The 25,073-nt window shown below is 35.2% G+C and overlaps 2 protein-coding genes across 2 annotated transcripts; one reads left to right on the forward strand and one right to left on the reverse strand.

Moving 5' to 3' along the window:
- The first annotated feature begins 8,568 nt into the window (after nt 1–8,568).
- LOC114278396 (ethylene-responsive transcription factor SHINE 2) lies at nt 8,569–10,465 on the forward strand. The gene is made up of 2 exons (XM_028220414.2): nt 8,569–8,833; nt 9,640–10,465. The coding sequence occupies exons 1-2, from the start codon at nt 8,754–8,756 to the stop codon at nt 10,193–10,195; spliced, it is 636 nt and encodes a 211-aa protein (XP_028076215.1). The 5' UTR covers nt 8,569–8,753; the 3' UTR covers nt 10,196–10,465.
- Nucleotides 10,466–17,177: 6,712 nt separating this feature from the next.
- Nucleotides 17,178–24,639, reverse strand: LOC114278397 (RNA-dependent RNA polymerase 6-like). The gene is made up of 3 exons (XM_082901487.1): nt 24,320–24,639; nt 19,883–22,659; nt 17,178–18,406 (listed from the first exon to the last, which is right to left on the reverse strand). Exons 2-3 carry the CDS (start codon nt 22,589–22,591, stop codon nt 17,534–17,536), a joined length of 3,582 nt encoding a protein of 1,193 aa, XP_082757613.1. The 5' UTR covers nt 22,592–22,659; nt 24,320–24,639; the 3' UTR covers nt 17,178–17,533.
- Between the last annotated feature and the right edge of the window lie 434 nt (nt 24,640–25,073).

Consider the following 25,073-nt stretch of genomic DNA (forward strand, 5'->3'; position numbering starts at 1 on the left):
GGTTGTTTTTTTTTTCCCCCCTTCTCGTACTCTACTTAGATTCACACAACAAACACTATACATATACATGTGTGACCCATCGTACTAAAATAAATAAAAAACATACCCAATTGCATTCTCCTCAAAAATAAATTTAGGATGCATGAGATATAGCAACTGTTGGGATATACCTCCTTATTAAAGAATTTTAATTTGGTTTGATTTAGGTATAATATATTTTTATATATTATATCTAATTTGTGGAGACCCAATCCAATTTGATTACAGCTAGGGTTTTGATAAAACAAACTCTAGAATTAACAATATATAAATATTGTTTTGTCTTTCTCGGCATATATAGTAGTAGCAACGGCTAATTGATTTTGGAAAAATAGGACTTGGGTAATCAATTCGGAAAAAATGAGTGGCAGCAAGTTGATTCATATTTTTTGGTGAGATAGTGACTGTGGAAAAACCAATTCAGTGGGTTAATTGGTTAAGGTGTGCATCTTCGGCTAGTTGCTCTGTTTCGGCTGATTTAGGTTGTTATTTTGGATTTCTACAACTTTGATTTTGGAGATTTTGTTCATCTATTTGGTGAGGTATTTGCTCTTGTTTATTTGTGATTATTTGGAATTCACCTAAGGGTGATTTTGTGAGACCATTCGTGTCTCGTTTGTAATCGTTTAGAAACTTTTTGATTGATAGTGGAATCGGATTTCGATCCCATGGACGTACCTCACATTGAGGGAACCACGTAAAATTCTTGTGTTCTTTTTTATTTAATTTTTCCGCATTAGTTTTTATTCTCATTAATTGATTTACTTGTGGGGAATTATGAATTTCCCTAACAACTGTTATCAGAACTTACAGTTTATTTGGGTTTAATTATTTGTGTAAATCAATGGAGGGGAATGTGGGTCGTATGTCTAGCTTCAATAGAAGTAATTGGGTAACTTAAAAAACTAAAATGGAAGACCTATTATTTTGTAAAGATTTGTATGGGCCTATTGAGGGTGACAGTGGCAAACCTGATGATATGAAAGATGATGAATGGAAGAGACTTAATCGAAATGCCCTTGGTGTTATCCATCAATGGATTGATGTCAGTGTGTTTCATCATATTGATACTGAAACTTCGGCACATGGTTTATGGAAAAAATTAGAAGGCCTTTATGATAGGAAATCAGTCACAAATAAAGCTTTTTTGTTTCGTAAGTTGATTAATTTAAAATATAAAGAGGGCAACTCTATATCGAAACATCTGAATGAAATAAAGAGTATTGTTAACCAACTTGCTTCTATGAAAATTGTTTTTGATGATGAGTTGCAGGCTTTGATGCTATTTAGTTCCTTGCCCGAAAGTTGGGAGACTTTGGTTGTGACAGTTAGTAATTCGGCACCTGATGGAGTTGTCACAATGGGCCAAGTTACTAATTGTTTGTTGAATGAAGAAACTAAAAGAAAATCAGCGGGTTCCTCTCATTCAGAAGCATTTGTTGTGAGAGGCCGAAGCAAAACAAGGGGGGGGGGAGTAAGACTCCTCATGGTCATGATCAAAGCCGTAACAAATCAAGAGATGGTTCTTTTTCAAAGAAAGACATTGAGTGTTATTATTGCCATGAGAAAGGGCACATGAAGCGGGAATGTCGAAAGCTTAAGAATAAGGAGAAAATGAGTGACAAAAGTATGGATAAGAAGCAAGAAGACACAACGGCAGTTACTACTGATGATCTCATAGTTGTTTGTGAAGATGATTGTATTAATTTTGTGGGCCAAGAGAGCAATCGGGTGATTGATTCTGGTGCTTCTTTTCATGTGACTTTTCGAGTTGATTTCTTCACTACCTGCACCAAAGGAGATTATGGTTCTGTTCGAATGGGTAATGAAGGTCTGTCCAAGATTATTGGCATGGGTGATGTTTGCTTGGAAACAAATTTGGGTTGCAAGTTATTGCTTAAAGATGTGAGACATGTTCCCGACATTTGCCTCAATTTGATCTCTATTGGGAAGCTAGATGATGAAGGCTTCAACAACAAATTTGGTGATGGAATATGGAAGCTCACAAAGGGTTCTTTGGTGGTGGCTAAGTGCAAGAAGACTCATACACTTTATTCGATGCAAGGAAAAATTTGTAAAGGTGTTGTCAATGCATTTCAAGATGATACTTCTACCGAATTGTGGCACAAGCGGCTTGGCCATATGAGTGAAAAGGGGCTACAAGTTTTGTTCAAAAAAGAGCTTCTACCTGGTTTGAAAGGTACACATCTTAAAACTTGTGTTTATTGTTTGGCGGGTAAACAACATAGAGTTTCTTTTCAGAAAAATGTTATTTCTAGAAAAGAAAATATTTTGGAGTTGATTCATTCAGATGTTTGTGGTCCTTTGAAAGTTAGAACACATAATGGTGCACTTTATTTTGTTACTATCATTGATGATTATTCAAGGAAAGTTTTGGCTTTTTTACTAAAAACTAAAGATCAAGTTCTAGAAGTATTTAAGCATTTTCAGGCCATGGTTGAAAGAGAAACATGGCAGAAATTGAAGTGCATCCGATCAGACAATGGTGGTGAATACATTGGGCCATTTGATGAGTATTGTTGCAGCCAAGGTATTCGGCACCAAAAGACAGTTAAGAAGACTCTTCAACAAAATGGCGTTGATGAGTATTGTTTGCTTTTACAAGCTAAATTGCCAAGATCCTTTTGGGGTGAGGTAATGACGATAGCGGTTGACGTAATCAATTTATCTCCTTCTTATCCTTTGAATGGTGATGTTCCAGAAAGAGTTTGGGCCAGTAAAGATGTGTCTTATGAGCACTTGAGAGTGTTTGGTTACCGAGCTTTTGTTCACATTCCAAAGGATGAGAGGTCTAAGCTTGATAGTAAGTCAAGACAATGTATTTTTCTTGGCTATGGACGTAATGAATTTGTGTATAGATTGTGGGATTCGGTCAATAAGAAAGCCATTTGAAGCCGTGATGTTGTGTTTCTTGAAGACCAAACAATTGAAGACTTTGACAAAGGTGATCAACCAGAGCCAAAAACTAGTGATCTCATTGACATGGATCCATCTTCTTCATCTTCAGTTGATGATGAAAATGGGGGAGACATGCAGCCACCTATTGAAGATGTAGAGGATGATGCTAATCCTAATGAAGTTGAGCCAGAAATTGAGGAAGAGCATCCAACTCAAGAATCGCCACCACAACTTGAGTTGAGGAAATCTACAAGGGACCGACAACTTTCAAGAAAGTATCCTCCCAATAAATTTGTGTTGATTTCCGATCAAGGGGAGCCTGAGAGCTACCAAGAACCAATTGAGCATGCATAGAAAGGTGATTGGAAAAAGGCCATAGAAGAGGAGATGAATTCTTTACTTGAAAATCACACCTATGATTTTATAGCGATTTCGACTTTCCCTTCGTTGTTTATTGTATTTTGGACTCGGTTCCGTGGATGATTGTTGTTGTCAGTATCGCGTTTCCGTCCTTTAATCCCTTGTATTTGAATTTTAGGATGTATTGGGCAGGTTTGAAACAGGTTGGTTGTGTTTGGAAACAAATAGCTTCTGCCCAGATTTTGGCCTTTACGCTTGAGCGGGGCTTTTCATGCTCGAGCGGGCCCTTTTGCATTTGCTCCTCCGCTCGAGCGGGATTATTTAATCTTCAGTATTTCTCTGCAGGACATCGGACGCTCGAGCATCCACTTTCATGCTCAAGCGGGGACCTTCGTCTACAGAACTTCTGGAAGTGTGCATTTCACGCTCGAGCGGCGCTTTTCACGCTCGAGCGGGAGTCTGTGTCTAACGCTCGAGCGGACTGTGATATATATCAATCCGAAGAGAAGCCATTTTGAATCACTTTTTTTACTCTCTCTCTCTCTCTAACTTTCCAAAACCTTAATTTGAGAGCCTCTCTCTCTAGAATATCCTCTCTCTCTACATTTTGATCTTGATTTAGTAAGACACAACCCTTGTGTCTTCATTAAAGTGTTGAAGCTTCTCAAGACCTCCATTTTGATCGGAATAGTTGTGGGTTTGGAGCACTTTCGAGTTTCTTCATCATCTCCTTTGGGTCTCTTCATTTGAGGTAGAGATAACTACTTATATTTATGGCCTTTGACATAAACATGTGGTCATTTTGATTTAATGTTGAAGTTGGAAAATTTTGGGTGTTAGGGTTTCAAAACTTGAAATGTATAAAGAGGGATTTTGTTCCTTTTGAACTATACATGTGTATATGGGAATGTGAAATTGGTTTGGAAATAATAAAATTGGGAAATTGTGAGATGGAATGGTGTAGTTGGATCGATTAATCACTCGCCTATGAAAATGATGATAATTTATCTGTTTGATGAATTCATGATCTGTTTAGAAATAATTATTTTAGGCTATCGGTGGAGGATAGTCTTGATTGTTGTAGACACTGCATGATGATTAGGTGAATTAAAACTAATCAATTGAGTATGTCATTGAATATGACGGTTGGAATAACACATTGAATATGTGCTTGCTTGATCATTGTATATGATAAGTGTTTAAATATATTGCATATGTATCTTGTTTCGGAGGAGATAGGGGATGTACTCCATGGTTTGAGAGGAGATAGGAGATATACTCTCAAACCTGTTTGGGAGGAGATAGGGGATGGACTTCATTGATAACTAAGTTGGCCGGAGTGTCCAGGGTGAAAGTCCCAAAATCTTGATTACGTTTGCATAACGTAGATGAATGGAAGTATTGAAGTGTTACTAATATGAGTTGTAGTCTCATTTGAAATTGGAGTATTGAAATGTTAATGATGTGAGTTGTAGCCTCATACTAATTGATCATGATCGAAGTATTGTTAATATGAATTGTAGTCATTATAAACTGTCTGGATGAATAGAGAACCATATCTATGAATTGGTTTGGATAATAAAACGGAAAAGAATTGATGTATATATATATATATATATATATGTATGTATGTATATCTGTGAATATGGATTGATTATGAAAGAGATGTACGTTTGTTTATATGAGTTGAACATTTGTCAAAAGCTAATATTTTAGTTATCGTTCATATTATGTTTAGCACATCTCTATTGGGTGTTGGCTCACCCTATATGGGACATCACTTTCAGGTACAAGTGATATGCAGCCTCCAAGGTCTTAGATTGGAAGGTTTTGGGAGTTGAAGACTCTTTTGGTCGTTTTGTTATTTTTGGTGTTACATGTAAATTCAAACTAAGGGCTTAATGTGTTTAGAGTTAGCACTCTCTATTTGTGTAACAAAGTGTTAGCTTGGAAAGTTGTAAGCCCGTAGGGGATTTACTTTTGTTGTCAACATGTAATACTTTTGAACTAAATACTCTGATGAATGGATATATGTTTTATTCTTTTATGTCTATGGATGTCTTGAATGGTTGGTTTATACATATTATTTTGAAGACGTTACATATTTAGTGAAATTGCCTAAGGGGAGGAAAATTTTGAAAAATAAGTGGGTCTTCAAATTGAAGAATGATGGCAAGGATCTGAGGTATAAGACACGTCTTGTTGTGAAAGGCTTTGGGCAAAAGAAAGGTATTGACTTTGATGAGATTTTCTCACCGGTTGTGAAGATGTTTTTTATTCGAGTTGTACTTGGCATGGCTGCAAGTATGAACCTTGAAGTTGAATAATTTGATGTGAAGACCGCCTTTCTTCATGGTGATCTTGAAGAAGAGATTTACATGTGGCAACCAGAAAATTTTGTGAAAAAAGAGAAAGAGAAATTTGTTTGCAAATTGAAGAAAAGTTTGTATGACCTCAAGCAAGCCCCGCGGCAATGGTACAAAAAATTTGAATTTTTCATGATGAATAATAGTTTTTTTAAAACCACTTCGGACCATTGTGTGTTTGTGAAAAAAATTTCGGATGGTAAATTTATTATTCTTTTGCTTTATGTTGATGACATGTTAATTGTGGGTCAAGATTCTACCATGATAAACAGGTTGAAATTGGAGTTGAGCAAGTCTTTTGCTATGAAAGATTTGGGACCGGCAAAGCAAATACTTGGTATGAAAATTGTTTGTGATCGCAAAGAGGGGCTGATTTGGTTGTCTTAAGAAAGCTACATTGAGAAAGTTCTTGAGAGGTTCAACATGAATAAAGCAAAGCCGGTTGGTTGTCCACTTGCGGGTCACTTCAAACTTAGTTCGAATCAATATCCTACAAGTGAGAAAGACAAAGAAGAAATGTTGAAAGTTCCTTATGCTTCAACAATTGATTCTTTGATGTACGCCATGGTTTGTACAAGGCCGAATATTGCTTACGCCGTTGGCGTGATGAGTCATTAGGGTTTTGATAAAACAAACCGTAGAATTAACAATATATAAATATTGTTTTGTCTTTCTCGGCATATATAGCAACAACAGTAGCTAATTGATTTTGGAAAAATAGGACTTGGGTAATCAATTCGAAAAAAAGGAGTGGCAGCAAGTTAATTCATATTTTTTGGTGAGATAGTGCCTGTGGAGAAACCAATTTAGTGGGTTAATTGGTTAAGGTGTGCATCTTCGGCTAGTTGCTCTGTTTCGGCTGATTTGGGTTGTTATTTTAGATTTCTACAACTCTGGTTTTGAAGATTTTGTTCATCTATTTGGTGAGATCTTTTCTCTTGTTTATTTGTGATTATTTGGAATTTACCTAAGGATGATTTTGTGAGACCATTCGTGTCTCGTTTGTAATCGTTTAGAAACTTTTTGATTGATAGTGAAATCGGACTTCGATCCCGTAGACGTACCTCACATTAAGAGAATCACGTAAAATTCTTGTGTTTCTTTTGATTTAATTTTTTTATATTTATTTTTATTCCTATTGATTGATTTATTTGTAGAAAATCCTGAATTTCCCTAACAGCAACACCATCATCTATAGTGCACTATTATTTGTCTTCATTTTTTCTTCATCGGATCTTAAATGTTGGACGGCAACGACCAATAATGTCAACGGTGAGATGGTTTGAAGTTTGGAACTTGGACGTGGTATCATATAAAAAGTTAAATTTTGAGTCAGATATGATTTTTGTAAATATATTGGCGTGTATAACTTATCTTTTGTGTATAAAAAATGATCAACTTATAAAATTTTATAAAAAGATTTTGTTAACAAATATCTTTAAGAAGCTTAAAATAATACGAAAGTGTGTACAACAAACGATGTATGATTAATTTAAATATTAATAATCAATACATTTATAACATTCATTAATCAAATCCTTTTATAATACACGCGAAGTTACTCACATAATAATGAGTGACCCATATACGTCTCAAAACGATAACTATCTAAATTAATTAATATAATAATAGCCTAGATAATGACCTCTCTATCGAATATTGGAACCACAAAAAGAATTTTATGAGGTATTTTTTTTAGGAGATAGAGAAATATTTTCCTTTGTCAAAACGGGGTAGACCCCTAAAGGACCCTAAGGCTAAAAGTCATTTCATTCATTTACTACTCTTTGACAAGGGAGACTCCAAAAAGTGTCCTTCCTAAAGGCTAAAAGTCATTTCACTCATTTACTACAATTAGCCGAAGTTGCTAGGAACACCATTTGGAAAGATGGTTGGGTTGAAATTAAGACATTATTTGGCATTTTTTATTTTAATATTTTTAAAAAAAAAAAATTTGAGTCACATTTTTTTTTGTATATTATTTTGTAAAAAATTAAAAAAAATATTTATTTAAATTATTTCAAATACTCTCTAAATTAGCCTATTAAAAGATGAAATAAATTAAAAAATTAATAAGATAAAATGTTATATTCAATTTATGATTGTATTTTTTTTCTCACAAAAGTATAAAAAAATTAAAAATTTATCTCAAACAAAACTTTTTAAGATAAACTAAAATAACAAAAAAAAAAAAAAAACTGAAAAAATTATTTCCAAACAAAATCATAGTTTGGTGAAAACTTTTATTGCTCCCCCAACCAACCCCAACCCCAACCCCAACCCCAACCCCAATGGAGTCAAGATTCCCTCCTTGCACTTCTTTCTTACATTTTTGGGTCCTGTTATGGTGTGCAACCCTTTAAGGTTGCACACCATATGCCACTAACACAAAAGGCGTAAATGGAAGATATAAACATTAAACAGGACAGCAACAGAAAATGCGTAAATGGAAGGTGTAAGTTGCACGCTTAAAGAAAGTCCTACATTTTTTTATTTAAACTCACTTTTAGACCTAATTTTGATAATTCGAACTGTTCATATTTTAAGATTTGTTCAGTATATCGTACATGTAAAAAACCAAGTTGATCGGATATGAGGAAGTATGTGTTCGGAAAAATGTTTATTAAATTTTTTTTAAAAATAATTTTTAGTTTGATTTTTCTAAACACATATTTTTTTATACCCGATCAATTTAAATTTTTACAAATATAATATACTAAATAAATCTTAAAATATAAATAATTAAAATTATTAAAATTAAGCCTAAAAATAAGTCCAATAACCTTACAAATAGAAAATAATGCAAGGAGGAATCCATGCTCACCCCCAAAAACCCAAAAACAGAAACGTCATTTATTTTAGACTTTCGGCCTCTCTCCTTTCCACTCCACCGACACCAGCGAACATATTAACATCCTCTCTCTTCTCTCTCCTCTTCATTCATATCTCTCTCTCTCTCTCTCTCTCACTCGCATCCATCCATGTAACTAAGTACTTCATCCACTCTCTGCAACACTCTCTGAATCTCTCTCTTTCTTTTTCTTTCTCTTTCTCTAAAAAGAGAAGAACATGGTACAATCAAAGAAGTTCAGAGGTGTCAGGCAACGCCAGTGGGGTTCCTGGGTATCTGAAATTCGCCACCCTTTACTGTAAGTTTTAATTTCAATCCAATCTCTCCGTACATTGCAATTTGCAAACCCCATTTATATTTTCTTTCTTTCTTTCTTTATATTCCATCATTATTCTTATTCTTATGTTATGTTATGTTATGTTCTGGTACGAAAATTTTAAACATACGCATATTTTTAGACACAATGCACATTCTATAATTATATATATAGCTTCACTTCCAAATACACATTCACAATGCACATTATGATTTTAAATCTCTACCCAATAATGATTAGAAGAAAAAATTACACCCTACGTATCATTCATAGCTGATTCACAACCAACAAAACTAATTTTTTTTTCAGTTGGTGATTTTTAAAATTTGAAGATAGCTACTGTCACTTGATTCTCCTTTGAAATGATTTTTAAAAATTCACAAGAAAACTACCAATATTATCATTTTGACTACTGAAAGGCTATTTTTCTGACAAATAATATTAAAATTTTATGACCGCGCACACAAGCCATACCAATTCATTTTATAATAACACTTTGAAACTTTGCTTTCAATACTAACATCTCAATCTCGTCTCTCTATATACCCTCACATTTTTACTATAATTATATTTCCATACATTTATGTCTCTTCCACCCAAACATTGAAAATAGGAATTTTAAATAACAGTATTAGATTCCGCGTCGGTATCAACCATACAGTCATATAGGTTGATATTGAACAGTATCAGCCGATATATTGGTGAATAATGGCTAGAAAATCCAAAATATGTACATGTCTTGTTTTTTTTTTTTCATTTTGATCGTCGCTTCCCTATCTCTTGTGTAGGAAAAGGAGGATCTGGCTTGGCACATTCGAGACAGCTGAGGCGGCTGCGAGGGCATACGACCAAGCAGCCATCCTGATGAATGGACAAAATGCAAAGACAAATTTCCCACCATCCACAAACCGGGAAGGTGGTGTCGACAACAACACACAGTCTGGCCAAGGCAACCCAATATCACCATCAACCATGTCAAGCATTCTCAGCGCAAAGCTTCGAAAATGCTGTAAGGACCCATCACCTTCCCTCACTTGCTTGAGGCTCGACACAGACAATTCTCATATCGGAGTCTGGCAAAAGCACGCCGGGACGAGGTCTGGCTCCAACTGGGTCATGAGAGTCCAACTAGGCAAGACGAAGAACACAGAAAGCGATGGATCGTCATCGTCGTTGTCGTTTTCATCATCGACGTCATCGTCGTTGTCCGTGACATCTGGGATGGAGGTTGGAGAGGAGATGGATGAAGAGAATAGAGTTGCAATGCAGATGATTGAAGAGCTGTTGAATTGGAATTGTCCGATGCCTTCACCTCTAGATGGAGTTCCTTCCTTGTTTGGTTAAGTCCTAAAAATAGCCCTATAGACTATATCAAAAATGCTAAGCGTTCATAATCTGATCATAGAATTGAACATAACTCTCTCACATATGATTGTACAAAGCCTAAGTGATAGAGGTGTGTCTAATTCTATGATTAGATTTTGTGTAGATAGGAGGCAACAGATAGAAACCTTAGCTTCCCCTTGAATGTAAAATTTCATGTAAGTTTATCGGCTACAGTTCTCTCTTCCTTTCTTGTAGTACTAAAATATTAATACAGTATCTATTGCGCTATTCTCTTGGGTTGGATCAAAGATGAATTTTCAAATTTATTGTCGCAAAATGCTTATAATAACTAAATTATGTGAGAATCTGGAGACATAACCTAATAAAAATAAGTGTTTTACAGAAAAACAGAACCTTAGTTACATAATCAGCAGTGTGAAATGCTAGTGTTAATATTACTATAATGTCCCTCCTAGATGTGGCTCCAAATTGTGATGGCAAATGCAAATCTTGTCAAGAAAGTATAATTGCGGGGAACTCTTCTGCTTTTGGTTGGTATGGGTTCTAAATGATAGACATAAATGCTATCTAGGGCTTGGGAGCAGACTCCATAATTGAACTTGTGTATTATTATTAGTAATCTGCAATGCTGTAACATGTGAATTGTACAATCAGTAATATATGTAAAATTAGCAGTATGCTTTGGTGTCTTAGCTTCTCAACGATTTTTAAAGGTTGAGAATTTTCTGTATTCAAAGTGTTTCCATATCCAAAAATATGATATGCAAAACTTTCGAGATACGATTTTGTTCCAAGGATTTTTGACGAATAAGTGTGAGAAAAGCCTAGGAATACATAAAATTTTAAATACATAATGCACATATGTGAGTTAGTGACACATATGTTTGCATCTGTAGATCCGAATGCAAACATATTTTGTTTCACATCTGTATATTTTGTGTTCGGAACTTTCTGTGTTCCTCGCACTACTGATAAAGTATGCCGTGCCGAGTAGGGGGCAAAAAGTTGGGTATCACTCTGGCTGACAACTGTACAAGTAATTAATGCATATAGTGCAATTTTTTTCCATCTCTCTCAACTACTCATTAAGAGAACCTGTCTGTGTTGTCCTACTTTCTTGCCATGTATGTTAAGCTGAGCGAAAAAGGGTATGTTAAGGTCATTACAGAGGAGGAGGAGCTTACGGTCCCCTCTTCATTTCCATCAAAACCAATGGATGAAATCATATAACTTTGTCAAGTCCTAAATGACATTAAAATAGAAAGTTGTAAAACAAGAAAGTTGAATCCTAAAGCCTTTTAAATTTTGAGTAAACAAAAAGACTTTACATAATTTCAAATTGTATTTTGGACTTGTAAGAGTCACACTGAACAAATTTAATTCATACATTTTAAATTCTAAGTATTTTTTTAAAATATATAACATTGCTGTTCAGTAACTAAAAAGTTGGTTCAGTATACATGTAAGGATTATAATCTATGGAAATCATAATATATGTAATTAAAAAGTATAATACTTGCACCTAATAAGGTGTAGTAATTCTTAACCCAGCTGTCTTCCTAGCTGGCCAAATGAGGGTCATGAAACTTGAATTTATAATCAAAGCAATTTCATTTGAAAATTCAGCTTGTTTGGTTCCAATTTCTAGCAAATAATTTTTAAAAAATTCTACTTTTTTATTTTTCGTATTTTAATGTTTTCAATGAAATTTTTTAATATTTTAAGCATATTTTTTTTTTAATTTTTAGACACATCAAACATAAATATACTTAAAAAGTATAATATTTGTGAAAAAATCTTTAAAAAATACATTAAATACCAAAAAATATTAAAAAAATACGAAAATTCAATACATTTTTTTTTGTATTTTTTTGTATTTATTAATTTTTAAAATATTTTACTATTTAGATATGTCTAAGAAAGGTGCATCTAAAAAAATAAAAAAATTACTTAAAATTTTAAAAATATTCACTCAAAATAAAAAAATACGAAAAATAAAAAATTCAATTTTCAAAAAATTGAAACCAAACACACTATTATTCTCTAACACTTTTATACATATTTATTATTATTATTATTATTAGTATTATTATAATGAGATGATAGTAACATTTTTATAATTAAAATGAATCTTAATAGACTTCTCTTTCAAAGTCATAGGCCTATATCATCCTGCATAAATTTTATGTATATATTTTTTATTTGTATATCATCACTGGTTCTCTCTACGATCAATTTTCGGTTATAAAAAAAATTGAAGTCAAGAACCGTTCGAAAGCTATATTCAACCATAATCCCATGAAAATGTGAAGCATTACCCTCATGCTAAAAAAACAACTTTAATCAATTTGTTTTGGAGTATCCCATGTTATTGTCAGTATTTTCCAGCTAAGACTTCATAAATCAAGGACTGGGAGGAACATTAATTCTTTAATAGCATCTTTGTTATGAAAAAGACCCACTAATTATTATTATTAATTTTTTTTTTCTTCATGAGAAAATGATTTTTAACTTATGACACAGACAGACAAAATTTTATTTGGAAAAGAAAATACTCATTAATTTAAGATAATAAGGTTTACCCCATCATTAATCGTCAAATCAAAATCAAGTGGTCCCCATAAATAAAACATTATTATTATCATAATTATCATAGCCAATCCCTATAAATCACTTTAAGGGAGAAGGTGATGCTTGATTTGAGACCAAATGGTTGGAAGGGAACATGGTGCAATGGCCAACTTAAACAACTTCGTGTAAATCTAAAGCTAATCTCAATTATAGAGTTGTGAGATTTTTTGTTGTCATCCTCCTCTGTCTTTTCTCATAAATTACCTGTCTACCATGTGAAAAACCTCTTTGGATTTCATATGCGACAGAAAGATAGTTTGCCTTCGTTTGGCATGCCAAAAAATTTGATCTTTCGAATATTTTAATCACAAAAAAAATAAAATAAATTAAAAAATTAATAAGATAAAATATCACATCTAAATTATAATCATTTCATTTTTTTTCTTACAAAAGTTAAAAAAGTCAAAAAGTTTATCCTAAACTAGGTTTTTTAACCTTAGATTAGGGGTTGTTTAGGGTGTCGTAAATAAGTGCATTTTTTAGACTAAAAAGTTTAAGAAAAAAATATAATTGTTTGGGTTAACTTTTTGATTTTTTACGAAAAAATGTGTATTAAAAAATTATATAAATTAGTGTGTAGGAGAAGATAAGAATTGTGAGTTGTACAGCCGTACCGTATACGCATGCTGAATTGATGCTAAGAAATACTTGCCTACTTTTTAGGCATTGCATTGGATGGTGCTATACGGCCTGTGGGGGCCATCACGGGTCCCATTTTGATAATCTGAACCGTTCAATGTGTAGAACTCATCAAGTACTATATCTATAAAAAATCACGTTGATCGAATATCGATAGCTATCTGATTGGATTAGTTTTTTTTTTCAACCGTTAACTATAATACCATATATTTTTTATACAAAACTAATTTGATAATGTAGTTAGCGATATCCGATCAACGTGATTTTTAACAAACATATAGTACTCGATGAGTTCTACAGTTCAGATTATTAAAATGGGACCCGTGATAGGCCCCTACGAACTGAACAACACTGTCCTGTGTAAATTTGTTGTACACCCGTGTGTAATTTGTACTGGGACAGACACATCACCGTGTCACAACTTATGACTTGTACTTTGCATCAATAAATTAATTTTTTTTATATTTTTAATTTGTGAATTTTTTATAATTTTTTGACTTTTTATCAAAATAGTCAAAAAAAAAAAAATATTAAAAAGCTAATAATCCACATCCCAAATGAACGTTTTTGTAACAAAAGAGATAAAAGAAGAGATTTTGTTCATCGCGAAGATAACTCGAGAGAGAGAGTTCCTATTTGAAAACTATGTCGCAACCGCTTATTTGCCGTATATTTAGGTGCCGTTTGGTAGCACTTACGTTTTCAGTTTTCTGTTTATATTTACAAAAATTTAAAAAACTCAAATAAAAACTTGTTTGGTAAAATTTTTGATTTATAAATCAGTGGTCTCAGTTTATAAATTTAGCTAAAAAATGAAAACACAAAAAATGTGTTTCCATTTTGAGTTTTCAGTTTTTTTTTTTTTTTACCACCCAACACTAGCCACCACCCGCCACCATTTTCCACCACCGTCTTCCGCCACCACCACTCACCACCCACCTGCCACCACCAGCCACCACCCGCCACCACCATCCACCAGCCACCCACCAGCCACCACTAGCCACCACCCACCTACCACCCACTCGCCACCACTACCCACCCCTAGCCGCCGCCGTCACCACCACCCACACCCACCTGCCATCCACCCGTCACCCGCCACTACCATCCGCCACCCGCCACTACCATCCACCACCCGCCACCACTACCAGCCACTTACTTGCCACCACCACTCACCACCCACCTGCCACCACCATCCACCACCTGCCGCCACCAACCACCGTCACCCACCCACCACCACCACCACCGTCACCCACCACCCACCCGCCACCCACCACCCACCACCACCTACCACCGCCACTGCCACCACCACCCGCCACCCACCACCGCCGCCGCCGCCGCCGCCACCACCACCACCACTACCCACTCGTTACCACCCGCCACCGTCACCCACCATCACCACCCACCACCACCCGCTATCCGCCACCCACTTGCCACCACCACCCGCCACCGTCACCCACCCACCCACCCGCCACCACCACCGCCACCACCACCCACTCGCTACTACCTACCACCGTCACCCACCCACCCACCACCACCACCCACCTGCCACTACCCACCACTACCACCAGCTACCTACCACCCATCGTCACCACATTCCACCACCGTCTTCCGCCGCCACTTCCTACCACTTGCCATTTCTCACTCTTTTTTATATTTTTAAATTTTTTTAAACATTTTGTCAATTACCAAACGTGTTTGTAGTTTATGTTTTTCTAAAAATAAACAAAAAATAAACAAAAATCAGTTTATAAAATTTTTGTAAATATAAACTGAAAACGTAAACATTACCAAACACACCCTTAGCTTACAATTTTAAATTTCATACTTGTGTTGTATTTAAAAATGTTTGCCAAATATTTTCAACTTAATCTGGTTTTCAGTTCAAAAAGATGAAAATAAAGTGAAAATTTCAACTTTGTAAAATTGAGTTTGATATGTTTTCTAAGACCATCTCCAACGGTGAACCAAACCTGGCATCAAATTTAAAATTTGGTGAAAAAGCCATTTTTTTAAGCTCCAACGTTTTCACCAAATCGATATCAAATCCAGAATTCAGCAAAAATGGTACCAAACTGAGTGCAGGCGAAGCATTTCACCAAAACACTGTTCCTAACCGTTGGGATGAGACGAACGGGTCGACCATCCGGTTGACCAACCGGTTAACCAACCGGTCGCCCCAGAGAAAGTTCAGACAGTTCACAAAAAGGTTGAAACCAGTAAAAAAAAAAAAAAAAAAAAATTTTTTGCCTAGGTGGTCGACCACCCGGTCGACCGGCCGGTTGACCACCCGGTCGACCACCAAAAGTTGAAAAAGTTCAAAAAAAAAGGTTCAAACCGGTAAAAAAAAAAAAAAAAAAAAAATTTTGCCGTTACCGGTTGACCGGCCGGTCGACCGGCCGGTCAACCAACCGGTCGCCCAGCACAAATTTGATGAAACGGATTTGATGTTGAACCGTTGGAGCGCGAAGTATCAAATTAAAGAAATGATCCATTTTTTACTCAGATTTGGTGAAACATTTGGTACACCGTTGGAGATGCTCTAAGGTGCAAATAAGTTGTGTCATTATTAATAACTTTTTTGTGTGTTAAATTTTAAATTTTAAGAGTTACAGATGTATAGAGAATTTTCTAATTTTGGAGAGAAAAAACAAGAGCATGTGGTGGTTGAGTTGATATGCTTATTAAAAAATAATAATAATTCACAAACACAAAAATTGACATAAAGTGGACATTACTCTTGCCAGTTATTTGCTCCATATATCACCATCATCGAGTTCGCTATTTTAATGCCAATAATACTATACTTATCATTGATCAGTAAATTTAAAAATATATATATATACAATTTTTTATTATGCTTATTTCCATGCATAAAGTAGATTTTTTAAATTTTTTTTTTTTTAACATATATCCTAATGCTGTGTTTGGTTGAAGTTTTTGAGGTGGGATTTGGAAAAGGAATGAGAAATGTAATCCTATTTATGTTTGGTTATAATAAAAAATATATGGGAAAAGAAAGGGGGTGAGAAATAAATAAAGAAATAGGATACCTTTTAGGACATCAATTCTATTTTATAACCAACACAACCAAACATAGTTGTGATTTGGAATTCTATTAATTCTTTCTCCTTTTCCTTTCATTTCCATTTCCCTTTCCATTTCCCTTCCCAAATCCCCCAACCAAACACAGCGTAAGAGATCAAATCTCAAAGCTCTTGGATCAAAACTTTCAAGGAGGTCAAAGCTTTGAACTTGAGAAGAATCATCAAACTAGTTTATATTTTTTTTTTCCCAAAAAAAAGAAATCAGAAAAGATACTTTAAAACCAAACTAAACAGAATTTTGCACATTTTGTGTCAAAATCTGAAACTTTCAAGTGAAACTATTATAAGCGGGTTAACAGGGAGGACATGGTTCTTAAAGGCTCGCACTTGAGAAATTTCTCAAGTCATAAGCCTAAAGGTAATTAAACCACTAACTAATGTAGATGTATAACCATAAATCAATAGTCCCACAAGTCAGTGAATTTACTTTATTTTATTTTATTTTTTAGTACATCAAACAAGAGTTATCAAGTTCTTAATGCTCAACTGCACTGATGGCTAAGTCATTGAATTCTTAAATAATTGAAAGGCTACAAATCCAAAAGCTCACTAGGACCCAATGGTTTGAATCTGAAAATCCAAAAGGTTATATGAACAAAGTATAGTAAGAGTCGCAACTTAATTTGAAGTTCCATAAAAACATAACCAGAGTAACCACTGATGATCCCCAAGGATGACAAAGTTCTTGGATCAAGCTCTCTATTTACCAGACAAGTTAGAACTATGTTTCGTATAACTACAACTTTACTCAAGTTCACTAAAAAACATTCTACAAGTTTGTACTGAAATCTGAGAAACAGATTCAGATAATCCCAAATTTCCTACATTTAGATCCCTGTGATACAACTCAAGTATATGTAATGACGACAAAAGAAATGAAAACTGACCTGTAACAATGGCAGAGTGGTCTTGTAGCTTTAAAATAACCAAGAAGAAGCTATCAACAGCTTTCAATCACCAATCAAATCCGATCAGCGAGGTACTTCACAAGAGAATTAATCGGCTTAGTTGAGTCAAAATTTTCAATTCCCCGACACCTAATCTTGATTCGTGCAAGGTAATCAGCTGCAATCCAACAAAAACTCAACATCAACATCTGGTCAGTGCCATTGGACTCTTGAATCTCCAGTGACTTCTTCACCCAACTAGGATGATAAGTCACCTGGTACCATGCCGATGCCTTTCCTTCATACAATGTATTCTTCTCATCATCAGAGAGTTGACTGACATCCGAGATCTTCTCAAAATTTTGCCTGAACTCTTTCCGAAGGGCACTGTAAGCATGTTTCAGCTTCTCTTGAAGTTCTCCTCGCTGCCGGCTGTTGTACTTTGGCATGGACCATATGTGTCCCGTTACAACCTCTTCTTCCCGGTTCACTTTGTACTGTCCTAGAAGACCATTCAATTGCCCATCATACGAGCATTTATGGCTCCATGCATCATCAATGAAATCTATGGATCCTGGAATCTCAAGGTCTGTGTCATATGGAATGTCTCCAGGAACAAATGTTAGCTCAGAAGGTGCTTCCACGTCATTGTCATATGCATCTTTAATTTGCCGATAGAGCCTGCCCAAAATTTTCTTTGACTTGTATGACTGAAACGGTTCTTTGCCCATGAAGTCCGGGTACATTTTTGGTTTCAGTTGAGAGGGCATCGTCACAAGCTGTCCAGTTTTCGGAAAATCAACAGCTGTCGCAGCAAGCTCTGCCAACGTGATGCATTTCTCATCCAATGCTCCATATTCACTCAGATCAGCATGAACCACATGAGCATTGCAAATTGCACCCAAGTTCTCATTCACCATGTTTTTTGAGAAAAAATCTATTATATCCTGTAAATTAAAAACAACATAGTGTGAGACAGTTCTCTGAGACCCGCTTGGTATCCAAACAGTAGAGATGAAAGAAATAAACATACAACTTAGCTTCTAAAATTTCAACAAATAATGTGAAATGATTATTAGATGATTATCCAATAAAACTTCAATACTAACTTGTTTTTCTTGCAATTTAATTAAACAGTACACCCTTACCACTAACATTTTAACACTAGCTTACAAGTTAGAATAATGGTTACTGCTAAGAAACTTCAACCATTGCTCCATCAAAGAAGAATCATCATGTCACTAGCTTTTTTTTTCGATAAATAAGAATCATCATGTTATTAACTTACTATCATCAAGTGGACTAGATTCTGAGTGTTTCAAGTGAATAAACCACATACATAAACACTAACACCAATGTTGTCCTACTATATTAGCAAGATAATTTGAAACACTAAAATCAAGCAAGTCATAAGTCTTTTTTGCATGGTTTTAAAAACTGGACCGGACCGGCCGGTTCAACCGGTTGAACCGCCGACCGGTCGGGGTTCCGGTCCGGGTGCACCCAGTAAACTGGTCATAGTGGAAAACCAGCCTATTTTGGGAGAACTGGAAAAACCGGTGGTCGAACCGGTTTCCGAACCGGTCGACCTGGTTCCAGTTCACCCGGCCGTTTAAACGAATTTTTTGTATTTTTTTTTTATTCTTTCTTTCTTTTCTTTCTTTCTTTCTTATTTTATATATATATATATATATATTATATATATATAATAAAAATTTAATTGGAAACTCTCTTTTAAGGGTCTCCTCTTGTGAGGAATCCCATTGAGAGCTTGAAATTATTGTGAAAGCTTCTATCTATTTATAAGAAAAAAATTCTTCTAAAAAAACTCAAAAAATCTATGTGGGATTCAATCAAATTTATTGGAGGGAAACTTAAAATTTTGATATCCCTCTAAAATTTTTGCTCTTCTTTCAATCAAATTATTTGAATTAAAATCATATGGAGGGCATATTAAATATTTGATTTCTTCTTCCAAAATTAAAATTAATAATATTTTTAAATATATTTTCATATTTTTTAATAAAAAAAGTATTAAGAGAAATATTTAAGATTATTAAAATTTTTAATTTATAATTTTATTACTTATATTTTTATTTAAATATAATTTTAATATATTTATGACGTCACGGTTCGATTCCGGTTCAACCCGACGGTTGAACCGGTGACCCGTCCACCCGATCATTTTTCCGATTCACTCACCGGTCCGATTTTTAAAACATTGCTTTTTTGTGCCTTTTTTCTAAAGGTATAGGAAGAGCAAATTTCCCTTAAAAGGTCAGTGATTACTTTGGTCAGCAAAACAAACTAACCAAATGATAGGTGGTAATGTCTACGAAGGAAGAAATTGACTCAAGATTATGTCCTGAAACCTGATAGAAGGCAGAAACTGAAAATACTATTCAAAATTAGTAGAAAATTACCCTTTGAGTAACTGTACGAGGTGATTCTTTTACTTCTGCTGGCGTATAGTCCATTGGCACCCAGCTCCTCTTACTAGGTGGAATCAAGTTTTCATCCCATGTGACAAAATAGAGATCGCCATCGAGGTCACTTCCTGATGCTTCATTTGTATGTGGTCTGTCACCCTTTTGAGGGAAAACCAGACAATCAGAAAGATGATCCAACCCAGGGGCATCTACTGCTTCTAAAACTCGTATATCTCCGGGGTGAAGACATGGGTTCTTTGTAATCACTACGAAGCCTTTAATTACTAGAAGATTCTTCTTTGTCCCGGAAAATCTAGAGCCATGGTTTGCAAAACAGTTTTCAAGTGTGGGACTTGACACTTGAACAAAGCATTGGCCTTGTTCGAGCACCCCAAGCTCATCCAAGCAACCCATTAACCACCTCCCGGAACTAACAAAGATCCGAGCTTTTTCTCTTAACCCCCAGAGTTGTGCAGCTCTAATACAAGTTAACATGCCTCGTAGATGAAGTTCGGTTTGAGGCTTAAAACCCGCACTTAACATTATTGCTGCTGTATTTCCTTGCTCAGCACATGAAGCAGTAAGAACATCGAAAGCCACTTCCGTGTTGACAGTCATCTGATTTAGTTTACAAATCATTGACTGTTGCATTTTCCAAAATGTTTCGTCTGCAACTTTCAATGTTGAAAGCAATGTTATTATCTGCCGGTTGAGAAATCCGGGTTGGAATCTAGTCCAAGAACAGATTTCAAGGACGGTGTGGCTGGACTCAAATTTGATCATGCTTTGCCTCAAGGAAAGCCGGATCGCATCATTCTTTCCCGGCCAACAAGCAATAACGCCTTTGCAACCGGCATATCTTATCTGATAAGCACATGGTGGGTTCACCGTCAACTGCAGTTTCTCCGCCACTTCCATTGCAAGATCCGGCGTTATCATCCCTATCCCATCAGAGAAAACATAGTTGTTTCGCTTAATATCGGGGAGTTCTGCGTTAACCTCATTTGGTGGAACTTCAACTGTGGCATAAGTTGAAGAGAAGCATTGTCCCATCCTAGCCGCACACTTGGCGATATTCCGGTTCTTGAACTTTCCCATCCAATCTATTATATTTTGGATACTGATATTCTTGTTTTCAGCAAAAAACCAAGCAGAACGATCCCTCAATTGATTCGATGAGAACGCCAAAAACAAGTACCTCCGACCACATAAATGAAAACCCTGATTTAGAATAGTCTTTACCCGTTGAAAAGCTGTGGTTTTCTGAGGGAAAGAGTTCGCGGTGATGTTTTTCACGATCGGTGCAACGTAATAGGTAAAAACATTTGAATTAAGAGTCTGCATACCTTCGTCCATGAAGGTAACTCTCAAAAAACGATCAGAAACATCTTTGTAATGCCTGAGGACCCTATTAGAAATTTCAACTGTTGGCGGAAGACAATAGGCTTTGGTTGGAGTGATAACCAACCTCCTTACTTCTACAACATTGTCAAACTGTTTACGGCTCTTGAGAAGTTTCGGGTTTTTCATCAACCAATCTTGGACAATTTTCAGCCTCCTATAGGCATCAAACACGGGTCGCTTGTAAGAACATATGTGCTTTAATGCAGCTATATTGACCTCCTCTGTTTGGCTTCTGAGTAAATCAAAAAACCCATCTGACAACTGGTGCTGGTTGATTATGCCTTTGTGCATCACCGCGTTCACCAAAAACAATACTTCAAAAGTTATATATCTCTTGTATTGAATACAAAAGAAAGGATCGGGCATGGTCATTCCAAAATAAGGTTCGTTCAGTATCCTAAGTTGATGTCTGAGCCGTTCATCCGGAACCTTTCGTTCCCTAAAATAACCCATGGCCTTATTCAGCTTTGGACCATGACGAGGCGGAACTACAATCCGGTAAGTATTGCACCTACCAATGGCCCCACTGGGTGTAAAATCTGTGGTCCGAATCCAAGGATCATCATCATCCAACAAATCAAACGGAACAGATACTTCAATATCATCATCTGCAGTTCTATAGTAAAGCAAGGGAGACGAAGCCAGCTGCAAAAGAACAACCAAGGACGATGTATCAGTATATTGTTTGATCTCATTGATGTCCCTCACCAAGAACTCTACTTTAAAGTTGCATTTGATTAATGCATGTTTGCTCGTTCCTTTAAAGGAAAATGCTGTGTCTTTGGTGAAAAGAAATTTGCACGATCCATTGAAGGGATCAACAACAAAGTCAACCCGTCCTCTCCAACTGACCAAGAGCTCGTCTCTGCTAGCGAAGCTTCCAATTTCAAGCCCCACGCCGGATAACTTATAAGGATCAATAGTCCTCCTCCTTTGGTTCATGCTAAATGGATTCTCAGGCCCCAAACTAATCTTCAAATGTTTGTTGATTAATATAAGCTCGCCACGCCCTGAGGCATCCAAAGCTGACTTTGCCGAATCGGGCATTGCAAAATGCACGAATGCATGGGGTTCTACTTTCTGATAATTATTTGTTCTCTGCAAATCAGTAGTGTCGATGTTAAAATTTGGGTATGATTCAGGAGGGGTTGAAGAAGTCTTCAGTCTACACCTCCACACAACTCCAATATTATTATCTTCGAAATAATCCAAAAGCACTCTTGCAGTGATATTATTATCGAAACCACCAACACTAATCTGAGTCACCACCATTTCCTTCTCACTTCTATCTGAATCCATTCTTTCTCACACAAAATCTTCAGAGTAAAATATCCAAAACTACTTCTTTCTGTAATATCCAATCCCACCTAATACAAACCGAAAATCTGTTAAGTCAAATACAAATACGCCAAATCATATCAACATTTCAATTTGAAGTTTGAACCTCAAAAGCTATTACTCCATTCTAGTAAACAACTAAACTACATTTCTTTTCTGCAATAAACATAGGAATCAAAAACAAATTATAATTTGGAATGGAAGATTTATATCATTAATTGATCAAAAAAAGAGAAACCTCCAAAACTTGTACAACCATTTTACTCAGATAAAACTATAGTATTGCTCAATGTTTCAAAAAGCAAAGCAACTTAAGAACATAAGAGCCAATTGATGAAATAATCATCTCAACTTAATTACAATAACTATCAATCCATACAATTGGTAGTGTAGTTGACTCTCTGTTAATCAATAAAACCCCAATACTTAAAAAAAAATCACATAGTTGAGTAACCCAGATTACACATTCCATTCTTCAGACCCAATTTCTCTAAATCCAAATAGAAGATACCCAATAGAACAAGACCTCATAACAGTGGGAACTTGAACTGATCCACGTTTGATAATGCTTCGGTTTCTTTTTTTATGTTTTCATTCCAGTTTTTTTGGAAACTAAAAATGAAAATATTGTTTTTGTTTTAAAAAAAGTGAAATTAAGACCCAAAAAAAAAGGTGTTTTCATTTATTCTCAGTAGTTTTGGTTCTTATACATCCTTACCTGTTCTCACCTTATATTACCAATAAATAAACAAAGTTTTAATCTCTCCTCCCTCCCTCCCCCACCCCCTGCCACCAGCTGACTTCCGTCGAGCTCCGGCCACCTTCCATCAGCCCAGCAGCCAGTTTGACCTTCCAGACAACCAGCCTGTCTCCACCCGTGACCTCCGGCCACCCTCATGACACTCCAGCCACTAACTTTGGCGGCCATCGTCGGCCACCACATCTGTCCACCCTCCACCACCAGCCACCACATTGGTCAACTCACCAAACATAACTCTTTATTTTTGTTTCAATTTTTTTCAAAACATTTGTATGCACCAATCAAGTTTTTTAAAAAAATAATAATAATAAATTAAAAGTAAAACTTGTTTCTTATTTTTGTAAACAGAAAACAACAAATTCACAACTTTATCAAAGGATAAAGGACCAATGAACCAATTTTCATAATCTTTAACCTTCTCTCAAACCATTGTACATTTTTTGGGTGTTTAATCAACTATCAAAAGGGCTCATCAAAAACTAAAAAAAAAAAAATCAACTATCAAAAGGACAGACCAAAAATCAAATATAAGAGAGAGACTTTGGTAAAACATAAAAGTTCAACTCATTCAATGTGATGAACCTAAACTAGAAAATAAAAAAGAAGCCAAAGACAACTCAAATTTAATTTGAATGACTTATCAATAGTGATAAATTACGAGCATAAACGCAATTCGGATTTGTCATGCGTTTGGCTGATGAGAAAATGTAGCAAAGAAAAGGGAAAGAAATTGAAATTTCAAAATCTTGACATTTCAATCCATTCCTTTGAGAACATACATATTTCCTTCCACCATTTCCGTGAAACCAAACAGGGGTTAAAAACACCGATTGATAATAACTTTCATATAAACAACAAATAAAACCCATTTAATGTAAAATTGAAATAAAAAGATCGAAATCGCTCAACTTTGAGAAGTACCCACTAACCTTCCGAGTCGATCAAGCGAGAATCGAGAAATGAGGCGATCCACAATGTGAGAGAGAGAGAGAGAGAGAGTGAAGAGCACCGACTTGGCTTGAAGTATATGGGTTTTTGCTTTGGTACAGAGAGAATCTTGGTACTTCTTTCCACACGGAAAGTGTTTTTGCCTTTTTCCAGTTTTCTAATTTTTTCATCAGAAAGATCGTGAAAGGATTATGATCTTGGATTACTTTTGATTAGTAGGGGTTTATTCTAAGTGTAAGTGTAATATAAGCTTCACAAAATTTTTATAATCATTTTTAAAAACGTCGGAAGGCTCTGATTTTCTGTTTGGGTGGAAGGAAAGTGGGCATGGTTTTAAAAATAATAATAGAGGGAAAATAATATTGGGCATGGTTTAAAGTTACATATAATTATCATATGACTAGGGTCTAATAATTGGTTCAATTCAATAAGGTTAAAGAAAATTTAATACATAATTAAAATTATCAATTTTATTGATTGAGAAATTGAAACGGATTATTATTATTCTATTTTTCAATTGATTTAATGTAAACTAGTATATTATCCGTGCTATGTATGGATTATGTTTACAATTATCTATATATGTAAATTGTGATTTTTAAATGTTTTTTTTTTAAATTTGAAAATGTCTTCTTTTTTTTCTTTTTTATATTATATTAAAGTTTAATATTTTGATAATAATCATGTGTGTTAGACTTTTCAAGAAATTAACTGTTTTTTTTATTTTATTATATT

Source organism: Camellia sinensis, chromosome 13, assembly GCF_055761805.1.
Source record: "Camellia sinensis isolate YWXY chromosome 13, ASM5576180v1, whole genome shotgun sequence".
Lineage (NCBI taxonomy): Eukaryota > Viridiplantae > Streptophyta > Magnoliopsida > Ericales > Theaceae > Camellia > Camellia sinensis.

Coding starts and splice junctions, on each gene's coding strand:
- LOC114278396 (XM_028220414.2), top strand. CDS start 8,754: ATGGTACAATCAAAGAAGTTCAGAGGTGTCAGGCAACGCCAGTGGGGT. Junction 8,834..9,639: donor GAAATTCGCCACCCTTTACT/GTAAGTTTTAAT, acceptor TCTCTTGTGTAG/GAAAAGGAGGATCTGGCTTG.
- LOC114278397 (XM_082901487.1), bottom strand. CDS start 22,591: ATGGATTCAGATAGAAGTGAGAAGGAAATGGTGGTGACTCAGATTAGT. Junction 18,407..19,882: donor CTCGTACAGTTACTCAAAGG/GTAATTTTCTAC, acceptor TTTAATTTACAG/GATATAATAGATTTTTTCTC.